The following is a 21,277-nucleotide window of genomic DNA, read 5'->3' as shown; positions in this document are numbered from 1 at the left end:
AAATTTTGCATGAAAATAATTGTGAATTTCAAGGTGTACACTTACATTTGAAACCGACTATACATCTGCGTTATTGTTGTATGGTATACATTTTATTTTTTTAATAAAGCTTTAATGAAAAATTACACAAGTTCACGAATAATATACAAAATTCAAATTACAGTGTCGGACAAAAGTTTTGGCACAGAAAATTTTTTGCAATGTATGCATAGTTTGTAATCTAATTTCTTTTTGTTAATTTTTTACAAAAATACAGTTTATACTACAAAAAAAAACATAAAAATAAAATCTCTTAACTTTGTGGAAAACTCGGGAAAATTAAATAAATTCGCATACTAATTTTCAACTTTCTATTCAGACTTTTTAAACAAATTCTAAGTAAGCAGTTTTATAGCCCATTCAATTGTTGTACATATATATGTGTAATAAAGTGCACGGTTGAACTTGCCAAAACCCACGTTGTTTTTTGGCAACCATGCAAAGTATAATCGATTTTTTTTATGGCAGAAAATAATACCGTCCGCAAAAAAGTTTGCCAAAATCAACGCGTTTTTTAGCAACTTCAAACCTGCACTTTATTATACATATATACTACAATTGAATGGGCTATAAAACTGCATATTTAGAATTTTCTAAAAAATCTGATAAGGTTGAAATTTTTCATGAGAAATTGAAATTTCCTGAGTTTTGCACAAAGTTTAGAAATCATACTTGTATGTGCTTTCTTGTAGTATGAACCAAATTTTTATAAAAAAAAATAAAATAAAAAATGTTGCATATACGTACACTTGCGATTAGCTAATTAAGCCAGCAACGTTTTAATCAATTTTGGCTATTTTACTTCGGTTTATTTCATGTTTATTATTTTTTCATAAAAATATAGCTCATTATATAACAATCACCATATAAATAGACATTTTGAGCACTGTGCAAAAATTATAAAAAAATCTGCAAAGTTGCATCTAAACTTTCAACTTTTTGAGATTTTTTCAGAATTTTTCGAGACAGTTTAATAGCCCATTAAATTCTTGTATAACAAAGTGCAAGTTTTAAGTTGCTAAAAAATCGCGTGAATTTTCTGAGTGTATTTCGCATTTTTTCATACAAAAAATTTGCCGAATAAACTTTTAATGCGTAATGCAGTCAGAAAAAAACCATTAAAAATCCGCTTGACCGGTCATAACTAAATTTGACTTCGGCAATAATTGAGGCAGGAGGTCTGAGATATGGTACGTAATTAAATTTATAAATTGTTACAAATATTTGAGCGGATGCGTTGGGCAGCATCCTAAAGTACAAAATTTTCTGCAGGTTCTTCTTCACCTTGCTGCTCATTGGTTGTATGTTCATCGACGGAAGTTGCCTCGTAAATGCTTTTGTATGCGAAGCAAATATTATGTAGGGCTGAACAAACATTCGTTACTTTAACTGATTTCTTTGGGCAATAGTGAAGTTGTCTAGCTGCTAACAAATACCTCCAATGATTTTTAAGTACACCGATGGTCCTCTCCACTATATTTCGGATTTCGCGTGCACATCGTTAAAATTGTGCTGAGTAGAGCCCAGTTGAGGGCTCCTGAAGGATGTCATCAGCCAAGGCTCTAATGCATATCCAGCATCCCCTAAAAGCCACATATTCGAATGACTGCCAGAAATTTCTCTTTGCAACACCTCTCTACATTGGCTTGTTGTCCAAATTCTCGAGTCTTGACATGATCCGGGATGCTTGGCATCTACGCACCGTATTCTTTCTTCATCGTCGCATACCTTAAAATTAAAGTTTAAATTAATAAGATTAAAATGCGTGTATGTAAGTAAAACAAAATCAAAACTTACGATCATGACGTTTAAACTGTAAAATCCCTTTCGGTTACAATATAAATGCTTATTTTGTTCTGGAGCAATAATGCCAACATGTGTCCCCCGGGTATCCTATACTTCATATAAAAATGTTGAGAAATATCTCTTCTCTCCTCACGTGTAGGCCATTTTATCCATTTTGGACACAATTTACGTTGAAGTGCGTCCAATACCTCTGCTAACACCTTGCTGAAAGAAGACTGTGCCAATGAAATTTCTCTATCTCGAGCAATTCCTTTTTGGTACCCTCCTTCAGCAAAAAACCTCAAGCACGCCGCAAGTTTTATATGCATGGGGATAGCAAATGCTTTTCTGCCTTTTGGCAATGCCAACTTTACCTCATCTAAATACGGATTTATTTACCCTATAGTGCTGGCCAAACCTATAAACAATAATATCTTTAGATTAACAAATACCTGTATAAGTAAACTAGCAAATTTTACAATTCATTTGGGAAATCCAGAAGATTAGAGTGATCTCTTAAGTTCCGGCGAATCATTCTTCCGATTTGACCATTTTCCACTTCTCTATTTTTTTCAATTAGTGAGCGTAAAGCTATGCGATACATTTTTGTTTAATATTACTCCAATATTAATAAAAACTCTCAAAACTTATTTATAAGTATAATTATGCGTACTGTTGGCAAAAATCAGCTTTTGTAAGAAGAGCTGTTGATGTTCGAATTATGACCTATGTTTCGAAGTGAAACAATTTTCGCCCGGAGTTCATGATACGATATTCCGTTCCAGGGGGGAAATGAATTCCCGGCGAATTCGTTTTTCGCAATTTATTTGGAATAGGGGTGATTGTGTTCGGGCTACATACATACATACTCGCAAGTTTACGAGGCTTTTATGGGAAAGCCCCCTTTGCGAAAAGGTGTAAATAGGTGCGTAAAGTGACAGATCAACCAGGATTTTGTGAAGCAATTTTTGTTTCGCAGTATTTTTCATAACTCTTGGCTAAAATACAATTAAAAATGCCGAAAATTAGCAGAAAACCTAATTCAATACAGTTCTTCTTTTTTGGCGCTGTAACCGCCTACGCGATTTTGGCCGAGTTCAGCAAAGCACGCCAGTCGTTTCTCCTCTGTGCCAACTGACGCCAATTGGAAACGCCATCTGATCTTTCCATCGCAGTGGGGGCCTCCCTCTTCCTCTGCTACCACCAGCGGGTTCCGAGTTGAATACTTTCCGAGCTGGAGCGTCGGTCTCCAGTCAATATTCGCGTATTATTTTGTTCATTTATTTTCATTATTTTATCATACATTTTAGTACAAAAATTTCGGCCCCTCGACAACACTGAAGTTTACGAGGTCGTTTGCGTATGAAATTTGCCTCGTAAATTTACGAGGGGCTCGTAAGTAGAGCTCCATACAAATTTTGACAGTTCCTTTACGAGGCTCGTAAATTTGAGGTTTACGAGACGTAATCGCTTTTAGTGGTAACATGTTCTTGAACGTATTGCCTTATAATGTCTTCTAATTTTTGTTACTTTAGGCATTGCCGGCGATATATGTTTTAATGTTCTACAATACTTTATTAATTTCGTTGATTTGATTCATTACGGGGAATACAAAGTAGAATGCTTCATCGTAGTCAACTGAAAAATAAAATGAATACTCAAAAATTTTTTTCTACCGTTACTTTCTGTTGAAAATTCCATCGCATAAAAATCATGATTTGCTTTGTTTAATTTACAGCGAATTTGAAGTCAAGCAATGAAGTGACGTACATGAGTGAGGAAGTACAATTGTAAGTTTAATTAAACAAGTATGTATGTACATACCGACTTTTAAGTAAGATCTAAATACCTAGATAAATATATACATAAGTATTAGGTGCCCATCGAAAATGTTTTTTTTTGAAATTTCAAGGTCTCATGACTTTCAGAGAAGTGAGTATTAGCCAATTCTAGTATATTTCGACAACATCGTTGTTTCTTTGCGTAAAAATAAATATATTTTAGTGTTCAATATTGGAGGGGGTGTGAAACAACATTGTGTGCGTTTGGACTCAATGGGACATATGCGCAGAGCAATTTTCCTGCAGTGATAAGCCAAGCCAGTTAGAAAATATACTAATTCATTAACTAGTATGTGCCTACCATAGTATTTGAGCTGACAATCATTGCAAAGTCAAAGTCGCGAAACACATCTTTTATTGTCTCCGAAGAAAAAATATATCAGTTAAGGCTGCTTCCAAATATAATTGTAAAAACTTTTCTTTTTCTCTAACGTGCGGCATTTTATAAAAATTCTACATTTGGGCGATTCCACAGTCACGGGTGGGACATTTGAACGGAAAAAAATGCTTTTTCTTGTTTAAATTTAAGTATAAAGTACTCAAAAATTATACATTTGGATAAAGCTACACCTTATTGACTATTATATGAGTTATTACAAAATATGAAAAAAATTTCAGCTTACTTTTATTTGGAAAAAAGCTAAGTTATTTCTTCTGTCACTGGTGGGACAAAAAAAGAACCTGCTTTGTGGAGCCGATATATTTTACAGAAACTCTGGGACTTTATTTAACTTTTCTGTGTGAACTTGATGTCTTATAATAAAACAAAGAACCACGAATACAAACAAAGCAAAAACTACAACAAGCATAATTTCTTTATTATAAAAAAATGCGAACTTCCTCTGTCACGGGTGGGACAACGTTTGTCACGGGTGGGACACGTAGGAATTTTTATATGAAAAGGAGCTTTTAGTGGGGTCCATATTAAAGATTAGTTATTAAAAAATATAAGAAGCCAATTAGGGGTTCAATTCACTCACTTTTTATATTAGCAAAGTGCCTTTTATATAGAAGAAAATGCCAGCACCGTCAGCCAAAAAAATTTATTTAAAATCAACGCGATTTTCTAGCGTCTTAAATTTTCACTTTTACCTACTTAAATTTAATGGGCTATAAAACTGCATACCTAGAATTTTTCTAAAGATCGTGCACAAAAAGTTTAAAATTTTTAGGTGTAATTGTTAAAATTTGTTGTAATTTTATAATTTTCGTACAAAGTGTGTATTTATGTGGTTCTGGTTATGTAATGTGCTAGACTTTTATAAAGAATCTATAAACATTAAATAAACAAAAGGAAAAACCAAAACTGGTCAAAATGTCACTTAACTTAATCAGCTGACCACAAGGGTATATACATAGGTAATGGACGAGTCCGCGCTTCGCCCCCTCCTCCCCTGCGTACACCGTAACAAAGAAATAAAGCTTATCAGCCCTGTCACGGGCGGGACATGCTTCAATGTTGAATTATTCTTAAAAATATCCAAAATAGTAGGCGAACAAAAAATTTTCAGAAACTTGCAAAAGCATAAAATTGAAAACGTAAGAAAACAAATCCCAAAGTCTTATCCTGACACAGTTCACTGATTAAACGAATAATTACTTACTTACTACAAGTTTAATCAGTCGCATTTTACTACTTTAACTTCCAAACCTTCAAATTCAATTTAGGGATTTGCGTAAATACCAACCAGCTGTTTTTGATTAGCTGTTTTCTCGTTGGCAAATTGCAGTTGGCAAAAAATTTTTTCCAGCAGAAATTAGCAGCCAGAGCTGGGCGATAAGGATTACGATTACTAAACGATTAGGATTGCAGTAATCCCAACAAGCTAAAAAAACAAGATTACGATTACAGTAATCCTTCATCGAACGAACTTAGATTACGATTACAGTAATCGTAATTTTAAAAAAGTTAACATTACGATTACTGTAATCGTAATCCAAGTTCGTTCGATGAACGATTACTTTAATTGTAGTCCTGCATTGTTATACAATTATTATTTCGCCCAAACTACTTTACTTGTTATTTTAAGTTTAATATTGGTTTCTTTTATTTGTCTGTTTTTTTAGATACATACATATTATCCTCATATTATCGATAAGCGCGCATTTATATTTCGCAAATTTATTAAAATACTTCCTTTAAGATAAGCGCGCATTTATATTTCGCAAAGTTATTAAAATACTTCGTTTAAGATTACTCAAAAGGTTCTAATTGGAAAAATTTTAAATTTAAAATTATTGTAATCATTGTAATTTTAAAAAAGTTGAAATTACGATTACTGTAATTGTAATCTAAGATGCCTTCGATGAACGATTACCGCAATCCTAATTTAAAAATTTTTGAAATTGCGATTAAAGTAATCGTAATCCTAGATGCAATTGATTACACATGTAATCCTTATCGCCCAGCTCTGCTAGCACCTTTCTCTCAAAATCAAGTGCCATTTTGCGCTCTCAATTTCCCCTACTTTGCAAGTTTTTTGCGTACGCGAACGCAAAAAGCTGATAGTTTTTATAATTTTCAATAACTATCAGGTACGCGAATGCAACTAATTGTGAACGGTATTTCGATTTTACTAATTTCATTGTAGGGTACAAAGACTCACAGTTATACGTTGTACCAAAAATTGAAAATATACGGAACGCAGCTGTTTTCAACAGCGGATATTTTAAATCTGGTACTTGTTGCCGGAATTCAAGCAATAGCAAAGCTTTATGTTGCATTTCCAGTGCCTTATCTTCTTTTAATTCCGAAAACTCCAACTCTTCGCTTTCTTAAATGGGAGTATTGTAAATTCATCCTCAATTATGTTACATAGAAAAGGGTTTATGAAGTATGCAAAGGTTAACATTTAAATTCAACAATTTCAAAACGGCAAATTTTTTTTTTCAAAATCTGCTTTCAAATTATGTACAATATTTTTTCTAGCCATGGAAAATGATGAAATATTATTTTTTTGAGAGCAATATTAAAAAGACGTAGTTTAGCTTCAAAACTTAAAACAATTGCGACAAATCAAAAAGATTTTTATTCTCTCCTTATTGAGACCAGTTCAAGTTTTGCAAATGTTCCATCATATCGGTAAAGATCATTAAGTCAGAAAGCTAATTTTCATTCTCCAATTGCGGGTAATATTCCGATCCCAATTTGCGTATGTGTATATAAAAAGAATAAAATAAAACAAGTAAGAAAGTCTAAGTTCGGGCGGAGCCGAACATTAAATACCCGGTGCAAGTATTAAATATATGTTTTCCACCTTTCCGAAAGCTACCGCTACATGATAGCGTCCTTAAATTTCGAAATATTGAAATTTCAAGCATTTCTGAAATTTACCGTTATATGAAAAGCGGCCTCAATTTTAGACCGATTTCAATAATTTTCAACGGTTTGCTTTTATGTGGCAAGCACAATAACCATACCGAGCTTGGTACAAAATGGCTAGAACGGTTAGCGAGATACATATATGTGATCACAAGTGGGCGGTGCTACGCCCATTTTCCAAAATTTTGTCATAAACGTATTTCCTGGTAAAGAATTGTTGCAACCATCAATTTTGAATAAATTAGCTTCAATATTTACTGATTTATCGAAGATTTTGTAATTCTCGAAATTACCGTTATATGGGATGTGGGCGTGGTTATTGTCCGATTTTAGAAATTATCGGCCAAGATATACACATGTAACCATAAGTGGGCGTGGCTACGCCCATTTGCCAAAATTTTATAATATTCTTATTTTTCGTCTAAAACTCATTGCAAATATCAATTTTGAGTGAATTATCTTCAGTAGTTACTAAAATATCGCAGTTTTCGTTTTTTCTGAAAATTACCGTTATATGGGAGGTAGGCGTGGTTATTGTCCGATTTTTAAACTTTTCAGCTATTTAGTATGTTGTACTAAGGCCAACAACTGTGCCAAGTTTGGAAGAAATTGGTGTAGCGGTTACCAAGATATACACATGTAACCATAAGTGGGCGTGGCTACGCCTATTTTCCAAAAATTTATGATATTCATGTTTTCCGTCTGAAACTCATGGTAAGTATCAATTTTGAGTGAATTATCTTCAGTAGTTACTAAAATATCGCAGTTTTCGTATTTCTTAAAATTACCGTTATATGGGAGGTAGGCGTGGTTATTGTCCGATTTCGCCCATTTTCAATACCATCCGTCCTACGCGCCCAAAAGAAGTTCACGTACCAAGTTTCGTTAAGATATCTCAATTTTTACTCGAGTTATCGTGTGCACAGACGGACGGACGGACGGACGGACAGACAGTCACCGCTTAATCGATTTCTCTTTTCATTCTGATCATTTATGTATACATTTGTCTATATCTATCTCGATTCGTTTTGCCTGTTACAAACAACCGTTATGTTAACAAAGTTATAATACCCTTGTGCACAAGTGCGCTCGGGTATAAAAAATATTCCGACGAGCTGATAACCTCCTCCTTTTTTTGGAAGTCGGTTAAAAAGAGCCAAAATGTTCTAAGCAAAGAGAAAGTAAAACAAGCCGCACTTTGCTAAGCAAAGACCCGCATTTGGCTCAAAGAGCCGCGATTGCCCACCGTTGGTACAGGGCCCATACCTATACCTATACCTATACTACCTATATCTATACCTATACCTATACTATAGGCTGTTCAGGATCTTGTAGATATGATCTTTACAAACGCATATTTCGGTGTAATTGTAAATTCACAACAATAAAATGCAAACGGTTGCCATGGTAGCAAGCATACAATTTAAAAATAGGGGTATTCTCCAAATCTTGCAAAGCCATTGCACGTAGCACGGATTGCATGGATTGCATAACTTGCAAACACACAACAACAAAATACATGGGAAACGACATTTCCTATCGCTGCAAAATATGCAACGTCGAAACCCATGTATATATTTTGCAAAATTGCATAGCAAGATATATGCGACCCTGTGCTAGTTGTTTTGTTGTTGGAATTGCTACATATTTCTCTCATTCCTCTCATCTCGCTCACTTCATTTTTTTCTGCTGTCTCTTGTTATTGTATTTGATACATAATTTCGCTGCTTGCTACCCATGCATTCTACCACTTTGCAATGGGGTGCTCTCGTACTCTTCGAAATTTGGGATAGTATTTTTGCATTTCGTGCAATACGTGCATCGTGCAATACTTCGAGAATACCCCTAATGTAATTCCAAATGCAAATCCATGACCATTTCCACAGTATCATGAACAACCCTATAAAGTATTTTTTGAAGGTAATTTATAATCGAACATACATGTATAAGCCGAATGACTACGGCGTCGCCAGGATCGAATTTAGGGGGGGCGGGCTGACATATAAAAATATCCCTCGAAAATTTTATTTAAAAATTGTAATGTAGTTGATTGATTAATCCTTATTAATATATATGTGTAAGCTAAATGGTTCCATTTGAAAAGACAATCTTAACTAATAGAGGAAAATTAACAGGAAATCGACACCTGAGAGGAAGATCCGTATCCCTATCTCAGCACATTTTCAATACATATTCATTTGAGGTAGGGCGTTTTTGAACCGAAATCTGAAATAGGGCCTTCTTAAACCAAATTCTGGGATAGGGTGTTTTTCAATAAAACTCTGAAATAGGACGTTCTTCAATCAAATTCTGAAGTAGGGCGTTCTTGAAAAGTTTTCTGATATAAGGCGTGTCAGGTGTCGAAATATGACTACTATTTTCTTATATAAAAAAATAATAAATGTGAAGTAAATACATATCGTTGCCCTTATGCCAGAAGCATGAATGTGCAAGTTTATCAATTTTGAGTTATTGGGTTGACTTGATTAACCTTTGGATGTCCTATATTATACCAAAACCCAGAATACCATGCGTACGCGGAAACCACATATTTCACAATGTCAATTACATGAATGCAGAGTTAAGTCTCGTAAAAAAATTCAAACTTGATTTTCCAAAATTTTAATTTCTACACACTCATGTTTCTGGCACGACATGTACTGGAACGATATCGTCACTACACACGAATAAAGGCGCGATAGTGTTTTGACGGCGAAAAAAGGCGCGTAAAAAAATTTTGCGAAAAAAGATGCTTATGAAAAACTTCGGCGAAGTATGTTTAGAGTTTTTGACGCTAAAGTTTTTTTATGCGTCTTTTTTCGCCGTCAACTTTTGAGCTCGCGCCTTTATTCGTGTCTAGTGACGATATGTACTTGCCGATTTGTTTACAAAAATTATTTAAAAATCAGATGTCTCGGTTGCACAGCAAATCGGTTAATCGTTTCTGCAATTATTTCACATAGATTCTCTAAAACAAATTTTCCATGTAGGCTTAAAATGCAAAAACTTAATGGTAAATTTTATAAGAAATTAAACTGACAATTTATTAAAACTAGTAGTAACCCCCGAAATTTAGGTGAATGCAGTAAAGAAATACTTACTAAAACAAAAAAATTTAATTTAAGCATATAATAAAACGTGATTGGATAGTTTCGGAAACGCTGGCTCTCACAACATCGAACAACAACAGCACACCTGTAATTTTGTTTTGCTTTCTCTGCCGCTCTGCAGAATCGACGATCAGCGGTTAATCAAGAAACAGTTTTTTTTTGTTTTCTCGCTAACTCAGTTTTGTTGTTAACTCAGCGCTGATTTTATTGTCAACAAGTTTAGTTCTTTGTTAAATACGCGGATATTTGTCGTCTCGCTGCTTTCTGTACAATTTGTTTAATAAATGGATTGAATTGAACCCCCGAATTTATCTTAATTCGTCATTGCACAGACTTGCACAAACAATGATAATCGTAAATATACTTCAGTATTTAGTTGAAGATTTATTTAGACCCAAAAAATTGGCGCCGTTTATGGAGAAAGGCATTTAGTATCACACTTTTAAACTAAAGCTTTCTTAACCCTTTCAGTATAAAATTTCAACCACTGATTCTAAAAATTTTAAAATATGTATACTGGCTAATTTTGTATCGTTCATTTCAAAAACCGCATCAACAAATTTGTAAAGCTTTGAGCTTTCCCGTCATTCTGGGTCCTTTATTATGGTCAGTGATATCTTAGGTGTTTAAAAAATGTCAACTATTTTTAATTTTTGCTTTCATAAAACAAATATATTTCAAAACTATGAATAACACTGTGCCACTAAAACTAAAAAATTTCAGAACACATGAACTATGGGCCAAATACAGTAAAACTGCACTTCTAGTTTTTCACTCTGATGTCTGGATTTTTTTTTCAAAGGACTTTGAAATTCTAAAGATATGATTGATTCAAAAAATTAAATAATATAATCAGTGGAATGTAGAATAACATTTTGGGTACCAAATGAAAGAGAAAATAAATTTTTTTGAACCACTCTAACATACATACTTTGTTGAGCATGTTTTTCCGTAATGAATTCAACAAAAACTAACATTCGAAATAGGATGAGGTCGGAAAGCCTTAATTCAATATCTCAAATAAAATGTTATATGAAGGCTCATAGTTTCTGCTGCAAAACGTTTCCAATATCAAACAGTATGTTATCAAGGTTGAATAGCTCAATATATGACAACAACAGAAATGTAAATCATTCAGACACTATAGGTGATTTTGAAGAAATTGTAGAAATAGCTGATCCCGCCATATTATAGGTTTTTATTTAATTTTTAGCGCCGAGCTCTTAAGCGGATTGTGCGATTAATCAATTAATATGAGTTATAATAAATTTAATAATTGCGCAGTCCTATTGCAAAATGTGTTGAAACAAATATTTTTAAAAAGTATGCGTATTTTTAAAGAAAATTGTTTTTACATCACTATTATATAAGTGATTTGTGCTATTTATTATTACCCTCTGAAGGTATTATAATCGTTTTTGGGTTTAAAAACTATATTATAACAAGGTCTCATTTTTAAAATAAAATATTTGTTAAATCGATTTCATGAATTTTATTTAAAAAAAATTTACGTTTTTTGGCGATTTTTTTAAAAAAATTGCGTTTTTTTAACAATCTGGATACCCTGGCCAACACAGCCCTCGCCTATGATGCTTCGTCCCTGTCTGAGCAACAGTGTTGCCAGTTTAGCCTTTTTGAGGCTACATCTAGCTTTTTTCATTGGCGTTTAGCTTCGTGGCCTTTTTCTAGCCTTTTCCTATTTTCAAACTAGCATTTTTTAAGGACAATTCTCCACACTATTTGTAGTAGTACTACGAACTCGTTCTGTTTATACTTTAACAGTTTTTTCAGGGGCTCTTAAGTGTCCCTCTAAAACCAGGAAAATCATGTTATTTCTTAGAACTCCGCACCCCACGGGGTGCTATATATCGTGAGGGAGAATGGTAGTCAGTCCCCGCTGCTATGCCGTAGCCATTTGGGGAACCTTAGCCCCTTCATCGCCTCTGCTATTGCATCATATTGTGAGGACCAAATATCCCTGAGGAATTTGGCCCACACAAACACCCGCCATCAAAGCAACCAGCCACACAATAAACCACAGCAACACAATCCCAAGCAGCCAGCTACGCAACAAGTCACAGCAACACAAGTCATAGCAACCTATGTAAGACTTAAAAAGAATTTCGATTGTCTTAATAAGTTTCTATTCAAACAATACATGCTTAAACTCGAATCAAAATTGAAATCAAATCCATCTAGTTTCTGGTCCGTTATAAATTCTAAGAGAAAGACTAATGGTTTCCCGGCAAGCATGGAGTATGATGGTGAAGTGTCCAATAATAGGCAGGATACTTGTAATTTGTTTGCTAAACTAATTCCGAAGGTCTACTCAAAGTTTACCACTTCATCGATTTCTGCATTTCATAACTCGTATTTACCACCAATTTCTTCTTTCGAAATTACTGTCGATGATGTTCTTCTGTCTATTTCAAAGTTGACAAGCAGCGCAAAATCTGACAATGAGGGTCTTTGTCCGTTATTTTTCAAAATTTTTTCCGATACCGTTGCAGATCCTTTGGCACTTCTCTTTCGACAATGTCTTAACTGCGGGACTTTCCTAGATTCGTGGAAACTATGTTCAATGAATCCTATATTTAAGTCTGGCGACCGCAATGATATTTGCAACTATAGACCTATAGTTAAGCAAAGCACCCTGGCAAAGATATTTGATCACATTCTTCAACGTAAGCTCTTTGATCACATTAGCAAAGCTATCGTTGAGTGTCAGCATGGATTTTTTCCCGGGAGGTCTACTTCCACCAATTTAACCTTAGTCACTCATCGAATTGTCGATGCTTTAGAGAGTCATGCGCAGCTCGACGTCATTAACACCGACTTCTCAAAAGCATTTGACAAAGTTGATCACTCAATTCTGTTACGTAAATTGAAATTGTATGGAATCAATGGAAAACTGTTGAAATTTTTCTCCAGTTTTCTATCGAATAGGAAACTTTTTGTTTCAATTGGAGGAGTTAAATCATCTTTGCTTATCGAGGCTTGGTCAGGAATTCCACAAGGGACTCACTGTGGTCCTTTATTGTTCCTTATCTTTATTAATGACCTGCCTAAACAATTTAAATTCGCTAAATGCTTAATGTTTGCAGATGATGTTAAACAGTTTTTGACAGTACGTAATATTTTTGACTGCATTAACTCACAATCTGACCTTGATTCTTTTGCCGGATGGTGCAATAACAATAACTTATTTTTAAATACGAACAAATGTTGCATTGTTTCCTATTCAAAAAAGGTTGGCACCACTATTTTCAACTATAAAATAAATCCTCACTCGTTGAACCGTTCTTATGAGATTAAAGATCTGGGTGTATTATTTGACTCCAAACTCTCTTTCTCTAGTCACATCGACTTTATTGTTTCAAAATCGTTTGCAATGATTGATTTTATTAGACGTAATTCCGTAGACTTTAAAGATCCAATGACGTTGAGATCACTATACATTTCTTTGGTAAGAAGTCGTCTCGAATACTGCTCCTTTATATGGAATCCATTCTATGAAGTACACTCATGTAAAATTGAGAGAGTTCAGAAAATATTTACTAAAATCGCTTTGCGAATGCTTCGTTAGCCTGATGTCCTCCCATCATATATCAGCAGACGTAAATTTCTTGGCCTCCAGGCTTTATATGAGAGAAGAACTTGTTCCTCGCTCTTGTTTGCCTATAACATAATTAACTACAACATTAAATGCTCTGATTTGTCTAATTTATTCATCCCCTATATTCCACCGCGTAATCTTCGGCATACTAGAATATTTATCGAAGTAACTCGTGAAACAAATTATGCAATGAATGAACCAATCGTTAAAACTATACATCTAGCAAATCGATATAGCAGCGTTCTTAATTTTAATAATAGTTTATATAAATTTAAACTTGAATTGTTTTCTATTTTTAACTAGTCTGTAATAAAATTTGTAACTTTTTAGACTGAATAATAATAAATAAATAAATAAATAAAACCAGTGTTGCCACACATGGACTTTTCCTACCAAAACTGTTAGGTTTTTTCCATTTGGTAGGTTAGTAGGCTAGATTGGATTTTGGTAGGTTCTACGACAATAATAGTTAATAGCGAAAAATAGAAAATATGTATCTCCTAACTTTCTAGCAACCTTGATTACACGAATATTTCACCGGTGTGTTCGACCGCAAACATGTAAATATAACTAATTCGTAAGTACACACGTATACCCTTATTATTGCCAATATACTATACAATATGAACATCCGTATATAACTGAACTGTAAAGTTGTGATAAACTACATATTTATGGCGTTTTCTTTTATCGAAAAAAAATGTCACCTCTTATATGGCAACATTATCAGGGTGCAACATTTTAAAGAAATAGAACGCAATTTGCACGTGAAGATATTGAGAAATGAACTCGAAAGCTTGACAGCCCTGGTGCAGGGCAGAGTAAATGCAACATTATTTCGAGAAAATAAAACGCTATTACTGAAGACTGGAGCGCTGAAAAGCGCTTGTCAATAAACCCACTGAAATCCACCATTGTCTCATTTACCAAAAGATGGAAAGTCTACTTGACTAGACCCACCCTGGCAGAACAGAAATTAAGTTCTCAGGTAAGGCGAAGTATCTAGGAGTAACTCTAAAAAAAATACTCAGTTGGAACAAACATCTCTCGAATGTTACCAACAAGGCTACAAGGGCCTGTCAGAGACTTCATGGTAAGACTTAGCGAATATCTCCCAAACTGGCGTACCCGTCTTTCAATACGGTAGTAAAAACCGTTGTTACATATGCGGCACTGGCCTGGTGGCCAAAAGCTAAGCAAGTAAACGCGAGTGCCACCTAGAGCAAGCTGCATCGACTGGTCCGCGTGGTCATCACAGCAGCTATGCGCACCTGTCTAACGGATGCCCTTCGCGTCATTACATGCACTCCTGCTTTGTCTATTCTGATTGATTGAGTGCTGCTGGAACGTTCAATATGATCAGCATGAAAAGTGGAGATCTATTTTATTTTATTTATTTATTTATTTATTACAGTCATTTGACCTATATACATATATTCACGTGTATACATTTGTAATGTGTATTGCAAAATTAATATATAATAAAAGTAAAATTAAAGCTTAATATAAGTTAACCTGTTACAATTTTCCTTCTAAGCTGTAAAATAGTTTATGTATAATTAACTAAGATAGCATATTCTCTTGAACTGAAACAGCAAGTTAAAATAACATTTGAATAAAATGGGGATTGTCTAGATACGTACTGCAAGCTTTGTGGGCCGGGTTTAGTACAATAGATCTTATTAGGTCGCAGCGCGAGTATTCCTGACGTAATAATAATAATAACTAACAATAATAATGAGCCTTATCTTTTCCATGTATTTACTATGGGCAGGTGACAAATTTTCACGTGAACTTTTTTTCGGGCGAATCTCAAGTAAAGGCTGAATATGTATGTGTATGTATGACATACATTTGAATAAGGCTGTAAAGAAAAAAAATTGCTTACGCAGTTAATTTGTTTTTATTGAACTCTTTTTATTGAGCTCTTTAAGTTTTACTATAACATTTTTAATAAACTTGACATTGAAAAAAAAATAAAAACTCAAACAAATTTTGGTAGGTTTTGATTGGTTTTGGTAGGAACTTTTGGTAGGTAAAATGATTTGTCCGTGGCAACACTGATAGCAACACAAGTCATAGCAACACCCGACAGCCTTCGTTGCCATGACAAGGCAACATCACACATCAACATGTAGCTGCGCGACTACGAAACCACGGTTGCCACACGACAAAAAATTTTCTGACAAAAATTTCCAAAAAAAAATTACCTAAAAGTTACCAAGTAAAAAACAACGTTTTATTTTACAATAAACTGTAAAAAGAAACTATTTTATTTGAAACTATTTGTTTTGTTAAAAGAAAACTAAACAAATTCACATATGAGGCCATCAGGGCAAGAATGGCCTATCTACAAAAAAATTTTTAATATTTAATATGAGAAAGAAGGATCTATAAAAAAATAGTTTTTGTCTTTTTAACGGGATCTTAGCCTCAAAAAAAAAAATTATTTAAAAAATCGACTTAAGTGCATATATCGAAGTGCTAAAGGGCCAAATTACACTACACAAACTGCTGTTTAAACCTGCCTTTTTTTATTTCCTCTATACATGTGTGGATCAAAGATCTGTCAATAAGTATTGAACGTGTGGCAAATTTCGTGATATCAATTCACGGCTCGGCATTTCGCGTCGCATTTCGAACAAATTAGATGTGGTATCACCATACATATAATAAAAAGTATAGATGATTTTCAATAAAATAACATTAAGATAAGATTTCCAGCCTTCACCAAATGGACTTTAAACCTCTCAACACAAAAACATATAAATACTGACGCGATAAATATTGAACATGTAGCATTCCCACGCGATCCGTCATTATTTTGAAATTCATCAATATGGATCACGATCCATACATTACACTAACAAGTAATTTTTAGCAAAAAAAAACCGACTTCAACTCCCATATAAAAAAAAAAATATATATATATATCTCATGATCCACGGATCGGATCTCAACCAGATTAGTATGGGACCACCTCTGAGACACTACCTTTCCGATACAAAAAGAATTATCGAAACCGGTTGACGTGGTCCAAAGTTATGCGGTAACATACATAAAAAAAAACAAGTAAAAAAGTCTAAGTTCGGGCGGAGCCGAACATTAAATACCCGGCGCAAGTATTAAATATATGTTTTTCACCTTTCCGAAAGCTACCGCTACATGGTAAACCGAGGTGTATCCATTTTGAGTAAATTGGCGTCCTTAAATTTCGAAATATTGAAGTTTCAAGCATATCTGAAATTTACTATTATATGAAAAGCGGCCGTAATTTTAGTTCGATTTCAATAAGTTTCAACGTTTTGCTTCTATGTGGCAAGTACAATAACCACACCGAGTTTGGTACAAATTGGTAGAACGGTTACCGAGATACATATATGTGATCATAAGTGGGCGGTGCCACGCCCATTTTTCAAAATTGTATCCTAAACGTATTTCTTGGTAACGAATTGTTGCAAGCATCAATTTTGAAAAAATTAGCTTCAATAATTACTGATTTATCGAAGATTTCGTATTTCTCTAAATTACCGTTATATGGGATTATTGTCCTATTTTAAAAATTTTCGGCCATTTCGTATGTTATACCAAGGTTAACAACTGTGCCAAGTTTGGAAGAAATTGGTGCAGCGGTTACCAAGATATACACATGTAAACATAACTGGGCGTGGCTACGCCCATTTTCCAAAAATTTATAATATTCTTATATTTCGTCTAGAATTTATTATAAATATCAATTTTGAGTCAATTATCTTCAGTAGTTACGAAACTATCGCTGTTTTCGTATTTCTGGAAATTACCGTTATATGGGAAGTGGGCGTGGTTATTATCCGATTTTTAAAATTTTCGGCCATTTAGTATGCTGTATTAAGGCCAACAACTGTGCAAAGTTTGGAATAAATTGATGCAGCGGTTACCAAGATATACACATGTAACCATAAGTGGGCGTAGCTACGCCCATTTTCAAAAAAATGTTAATATTCTTATTTTTCGTCTAAAATTTATTATAAATATCAATTTTGAGTGAATTATCTTCAGTAGTTACTAAAATATCGCAGTTTTTGTATTTCTGAAAACTACCGTTATATGGGAGGTAGGCGTGGCTATTGTCCGATTTTGCCCATTTTCAATACCGTCCGTCCTACGCCCGAAAGAAGTGCACATACCAAGTTTCGTTAAGATATCTCAATTTTTACTCGAGTTATCGTGTGCACAGACGGACAGACGGACGGACGGACGGACGGACGGACGGACGGACGGACAGACAGTCACCGCTTAATCGATTTCTCTTTTCATCCTGAGCATTTATGTATACATTTGTCTATATCTATCTCGATTCGTTTTGCCTGTTACAAACAACCGTTATGTGAACAAAGTTATAATACCCTTGTGCACAAGTGCGCTCGGGTATAAAAAAAAAAAAAAAAAAATATTCCGACGAACTGATAACCTCCTCCTTTTTTGGTAGTCGGTTAAAAATTGAAAGTATGGCAGGCGCCCCACACTGTGATAAATTAACGAATAGACTACCCAGCGATAATTTTCTTTGATATGTGGTTAGTTATTTTTGCTGAGCGCTGTGTTGCCTGCTCAACGCAATTGTTTCTAGTAGTGTTGTCTTCGCTACACGCAACCACAGTACAATTTATCAAATTAATCCAACCTTTTTAATATGACTTTATACACGGCAAACTTACCAAAAGTTACCAAAATTGAAAAAAGTTGCCAAGTTACCAAGCACTCCAAAAGTCACCTATTTTGGACCAAATGTGGCAACCGTGCACGAAACATCAAGCACAGAGCCTATTAAAGATACAACACAGCCGCTTAACAGTCAGTCAGCACGGAGCTGTGGTGGCGATCGAACAGTTACAGTTGAAGTGAGGGATTGCCCTGCAGTGAAAACCCAAACCAGTTAGAAAGAATACTAGTTCATAAACTAGTATGTGCCTACCAGTTCGACATTTTCGAAGAACTTAAGCGTTCAGCGATATCTGCCTTTGAATTGCCAAAGCCTAAAATAAAACGCAATTAATTGCTTTTCTTACAAATGTCGGCTGTGGCGTCACGTGAAGACTTCTGGTTCTGGGATCGCAGGTTCCAGGCCGCTTGGAGGTGGTTAAGATTTTTAAAGTTAGATCAATGTAAGTAGGAATAATTATTTCAATTTATATATAAATAACAAACTTAAAAATCTAGTTGCATTACAAAAAAAAAAAGAAACAAATATATGGGAAGAAATACTTGTGCCATAAAAAATAGAGTAAAACAAAATATTTTTTTTTCTAATTAAATTTAAGAAAAACAAAAGAACCCCAAATAAAAAATATAAATAAAGGAAATATTATAAAAAAAATAAAAAATAAAAAAAAATTCCCTGCGCCCGGGCTTGAACCTGGTACCTCAGGCATACCACGCGAGTGCTTTGCTCTGTAGGTCATTGCGACTGTTGGAGCGCCGCGAGCAAAAAGGCATACTAATGCTTTTCATAGGGAATGAATTGGCAGACTATCTCATCAACTGGTATGATGCTACTAGTATATCTACTAGTAGATGCTGATGCATAGCCTGACAATTGACATCTCGTAGGACATCGCAATGTTAAAAATACCAGTCGCTAACATTGAAAAAGGATAGAATTTGAACTAGTTGGACTGAAACGCAAACTGGTAGAATTCTAGTTCACAACTAGTAGCTTTCCCTGCAGGGTGCTTGTGAGTGGCCCAAAAACCACAAGACATCACCACTCAGGGGTAAAGAACCATATTTCTTAGTGAGAGCTACAGCTAAATGGAGGGATTGCTTGTGAGTGGCCCAAACACCACGCTATTCTCCGGTGTCATCAGAGCGATATTCACGAACGCGATTCGAGCGCTACTCTCCGGCGTCATCAGAGCGCTACTCATCGGCGCGACTCGAGTGTTAGTCAACGACGTTAGCTGAGCACCTCTCATCGGCGCGACCAAGAGCGCCACTGGCCATCGACGTCAGGGCGCTACTGTCCGAGATTGCAAGAACGCCACATACCGGCGTCACCAGAACGCTACTCACCGAAGTTGTTAGAGCGCCACTCACTGGAACGGCCAGAGCGCAACTTACCTACATTGCAAGCGCGCTACATATCGACGCGGTCAGAGCACCACTTATAGACGTTAGCAGCGCGCCACTCAGCGGCCCGTTACCCAGCCACTGCAGTGACGCTACCCAATATTTCCAATTGTTATTTTATTATATGTTTGATAGTAAGAGAATAATCTAATAAAGTACGACTTACCGGAGCCCCGAAATTACAAATTTATTGTAACGAGCCCTGGACACGGCGAGTATACCCCAGCATTGTAGAAGACGCATCGGGGCAACCTAAACGCTTCGTTACAATTGGCGCCCAAGCAGGGACACTTGGCAAATCGTACACGTGTAAAGGAAATTTTTTTTGGAACAAACAAGGCGAATAAAATGGCGGAGCCAGTCAACACAACGTGGCTGGATGATATACCCAAGGAGCAACTAGCGTCCACTGCACAGGAATTGGGGATCGAATGCGCGGGTACCACCCGAAAAATACGCAAGCGTATAACGGCTCTGGCGGCCAAGGCGCACACCGACCCCGAGATTCATGCCAAATTGCAGGCGATGGAAATCACCAACAGAGACAGTGAGTCTGCCTCGGAAAACGAGGATGAAGAGAAGACACCAGTACCACCGGATGAACGTGGGGGAAGTACGACTACCTTCATGGAAAACTCGACGCAGAGCCAGTTGGCGGTACCGCTACAGCAGCTCCAGCCACACTCATATTTCAAAATGGTTCTCTTTTCATAAAGCAATCGCATTTCTGGATAGTATATTTCAGGACGAATGGATAAGGATTAAGCCAACAGCTTCTGTAAGCAAATCCAATTTTCGGCAGCAAATGTCAGTTACGCGATTTTGCAGAATGACGATACGCGGTTTTGTACTTTTTACGACGATATGCATGTATGTATATGTGTATAGCCAGCAAAAACTTCGGAAAGAGATGCGAAAATTGAAATAAAGGTGAATAGTCAGCCACGAGGGGTTGTGAAACGAATAATTTTCCGGTTGGTTTTCTGAAATTTTTCATTCTGAACTTCACATTTGCTTTTTCATAGTTAAATATACTCAGAAATTAATTATACTTTTATAAATACTTTTTAATATGTTCTCCTGCCGGCATAAGAACCTGGGACCTCATGAAAGCTTACAAATAGTCGCACGCTTCTCTGCACACTCAGCTACTGTCGAATACGTATATGTACATGTTTTCAAATGTTCAGTTTAAGCAAATATTTTAAAATTATTGTTTTCAAATAACGTGATATTTTTCGGTAGTTTTCGGATACGAATATTTTATTAAATCTTAAAATTTTACCAAAAAAAAAAAATACCAAGATTCACAAGGACGCCTTCTTGTGGCAAATGAAAAACAACCCTGGCGGCCAAATCGTGTGAACGCAATGCTGCTACATAAGCCAAATAAAAATTACGCAAATGACCAAATATCTGATTTGCCACTTGATGACAAAGGCCAGTGACAAATATA

At 35.3% G+C, this 21,277-nt stretch overlaps 2 protein-coding genes across 13 annotated transcripts in view; both read right to left on the bottom strand.

Annotated features, from left to right (window-relative positions):
- Nucleotides 1–21,277, bottom strand: part of LOC118735137 (Krueppel homolog 1) — a 428,624-nt gene that overhangs the window by 294,531 nt on the left and 112,816 nt on the right. The gene's annotated exons all lie outside the window — the stretch shown is intronic.
- Nucleotides 1,047–2,865, bottom strand: LOC118735142 (putative nuclease HARBI1). Its single transcript, XM_036464776.1, has 2 exons — nt 1,837–2,865; nt 1,047–1,767 (listed from the first exon to the last, which is right to left on the bottom strand). Exons 1-2 carry the CDS (start codon nt 1,840–1,842, stop codon nt 1,513–1,515), a joined length of 261 nt encoding a protein of 86 aa, XP_036320669.1. The 5' UTR covers nt 1,843–2,865; the 3' UTR covers nt 1,047–1,512.

The sequence above is a fragment of the Rhagoletis pomonella genome, unplaced genomic scaffold (assembly GCF_013731165.1).
Source record: "Rhagoletis pomonella isolate Grant_MI unplaced genomic scaffold, Rhpom_1.0 Rhpom_scaffold_00003, whole genome shotgun sequence".
Lineage (NCBI taxonomy): Eukaryota > Metazoa > Arthropoda > Insecta > Diptera > Tephritidae > Rhagoletis > Rhagoletis pomonella.
The sequence above is the reverse complement of the archived record's forward strand: the minus strand, read 5'-3'. Positions and strand labels throughout refer to the sequence as shown.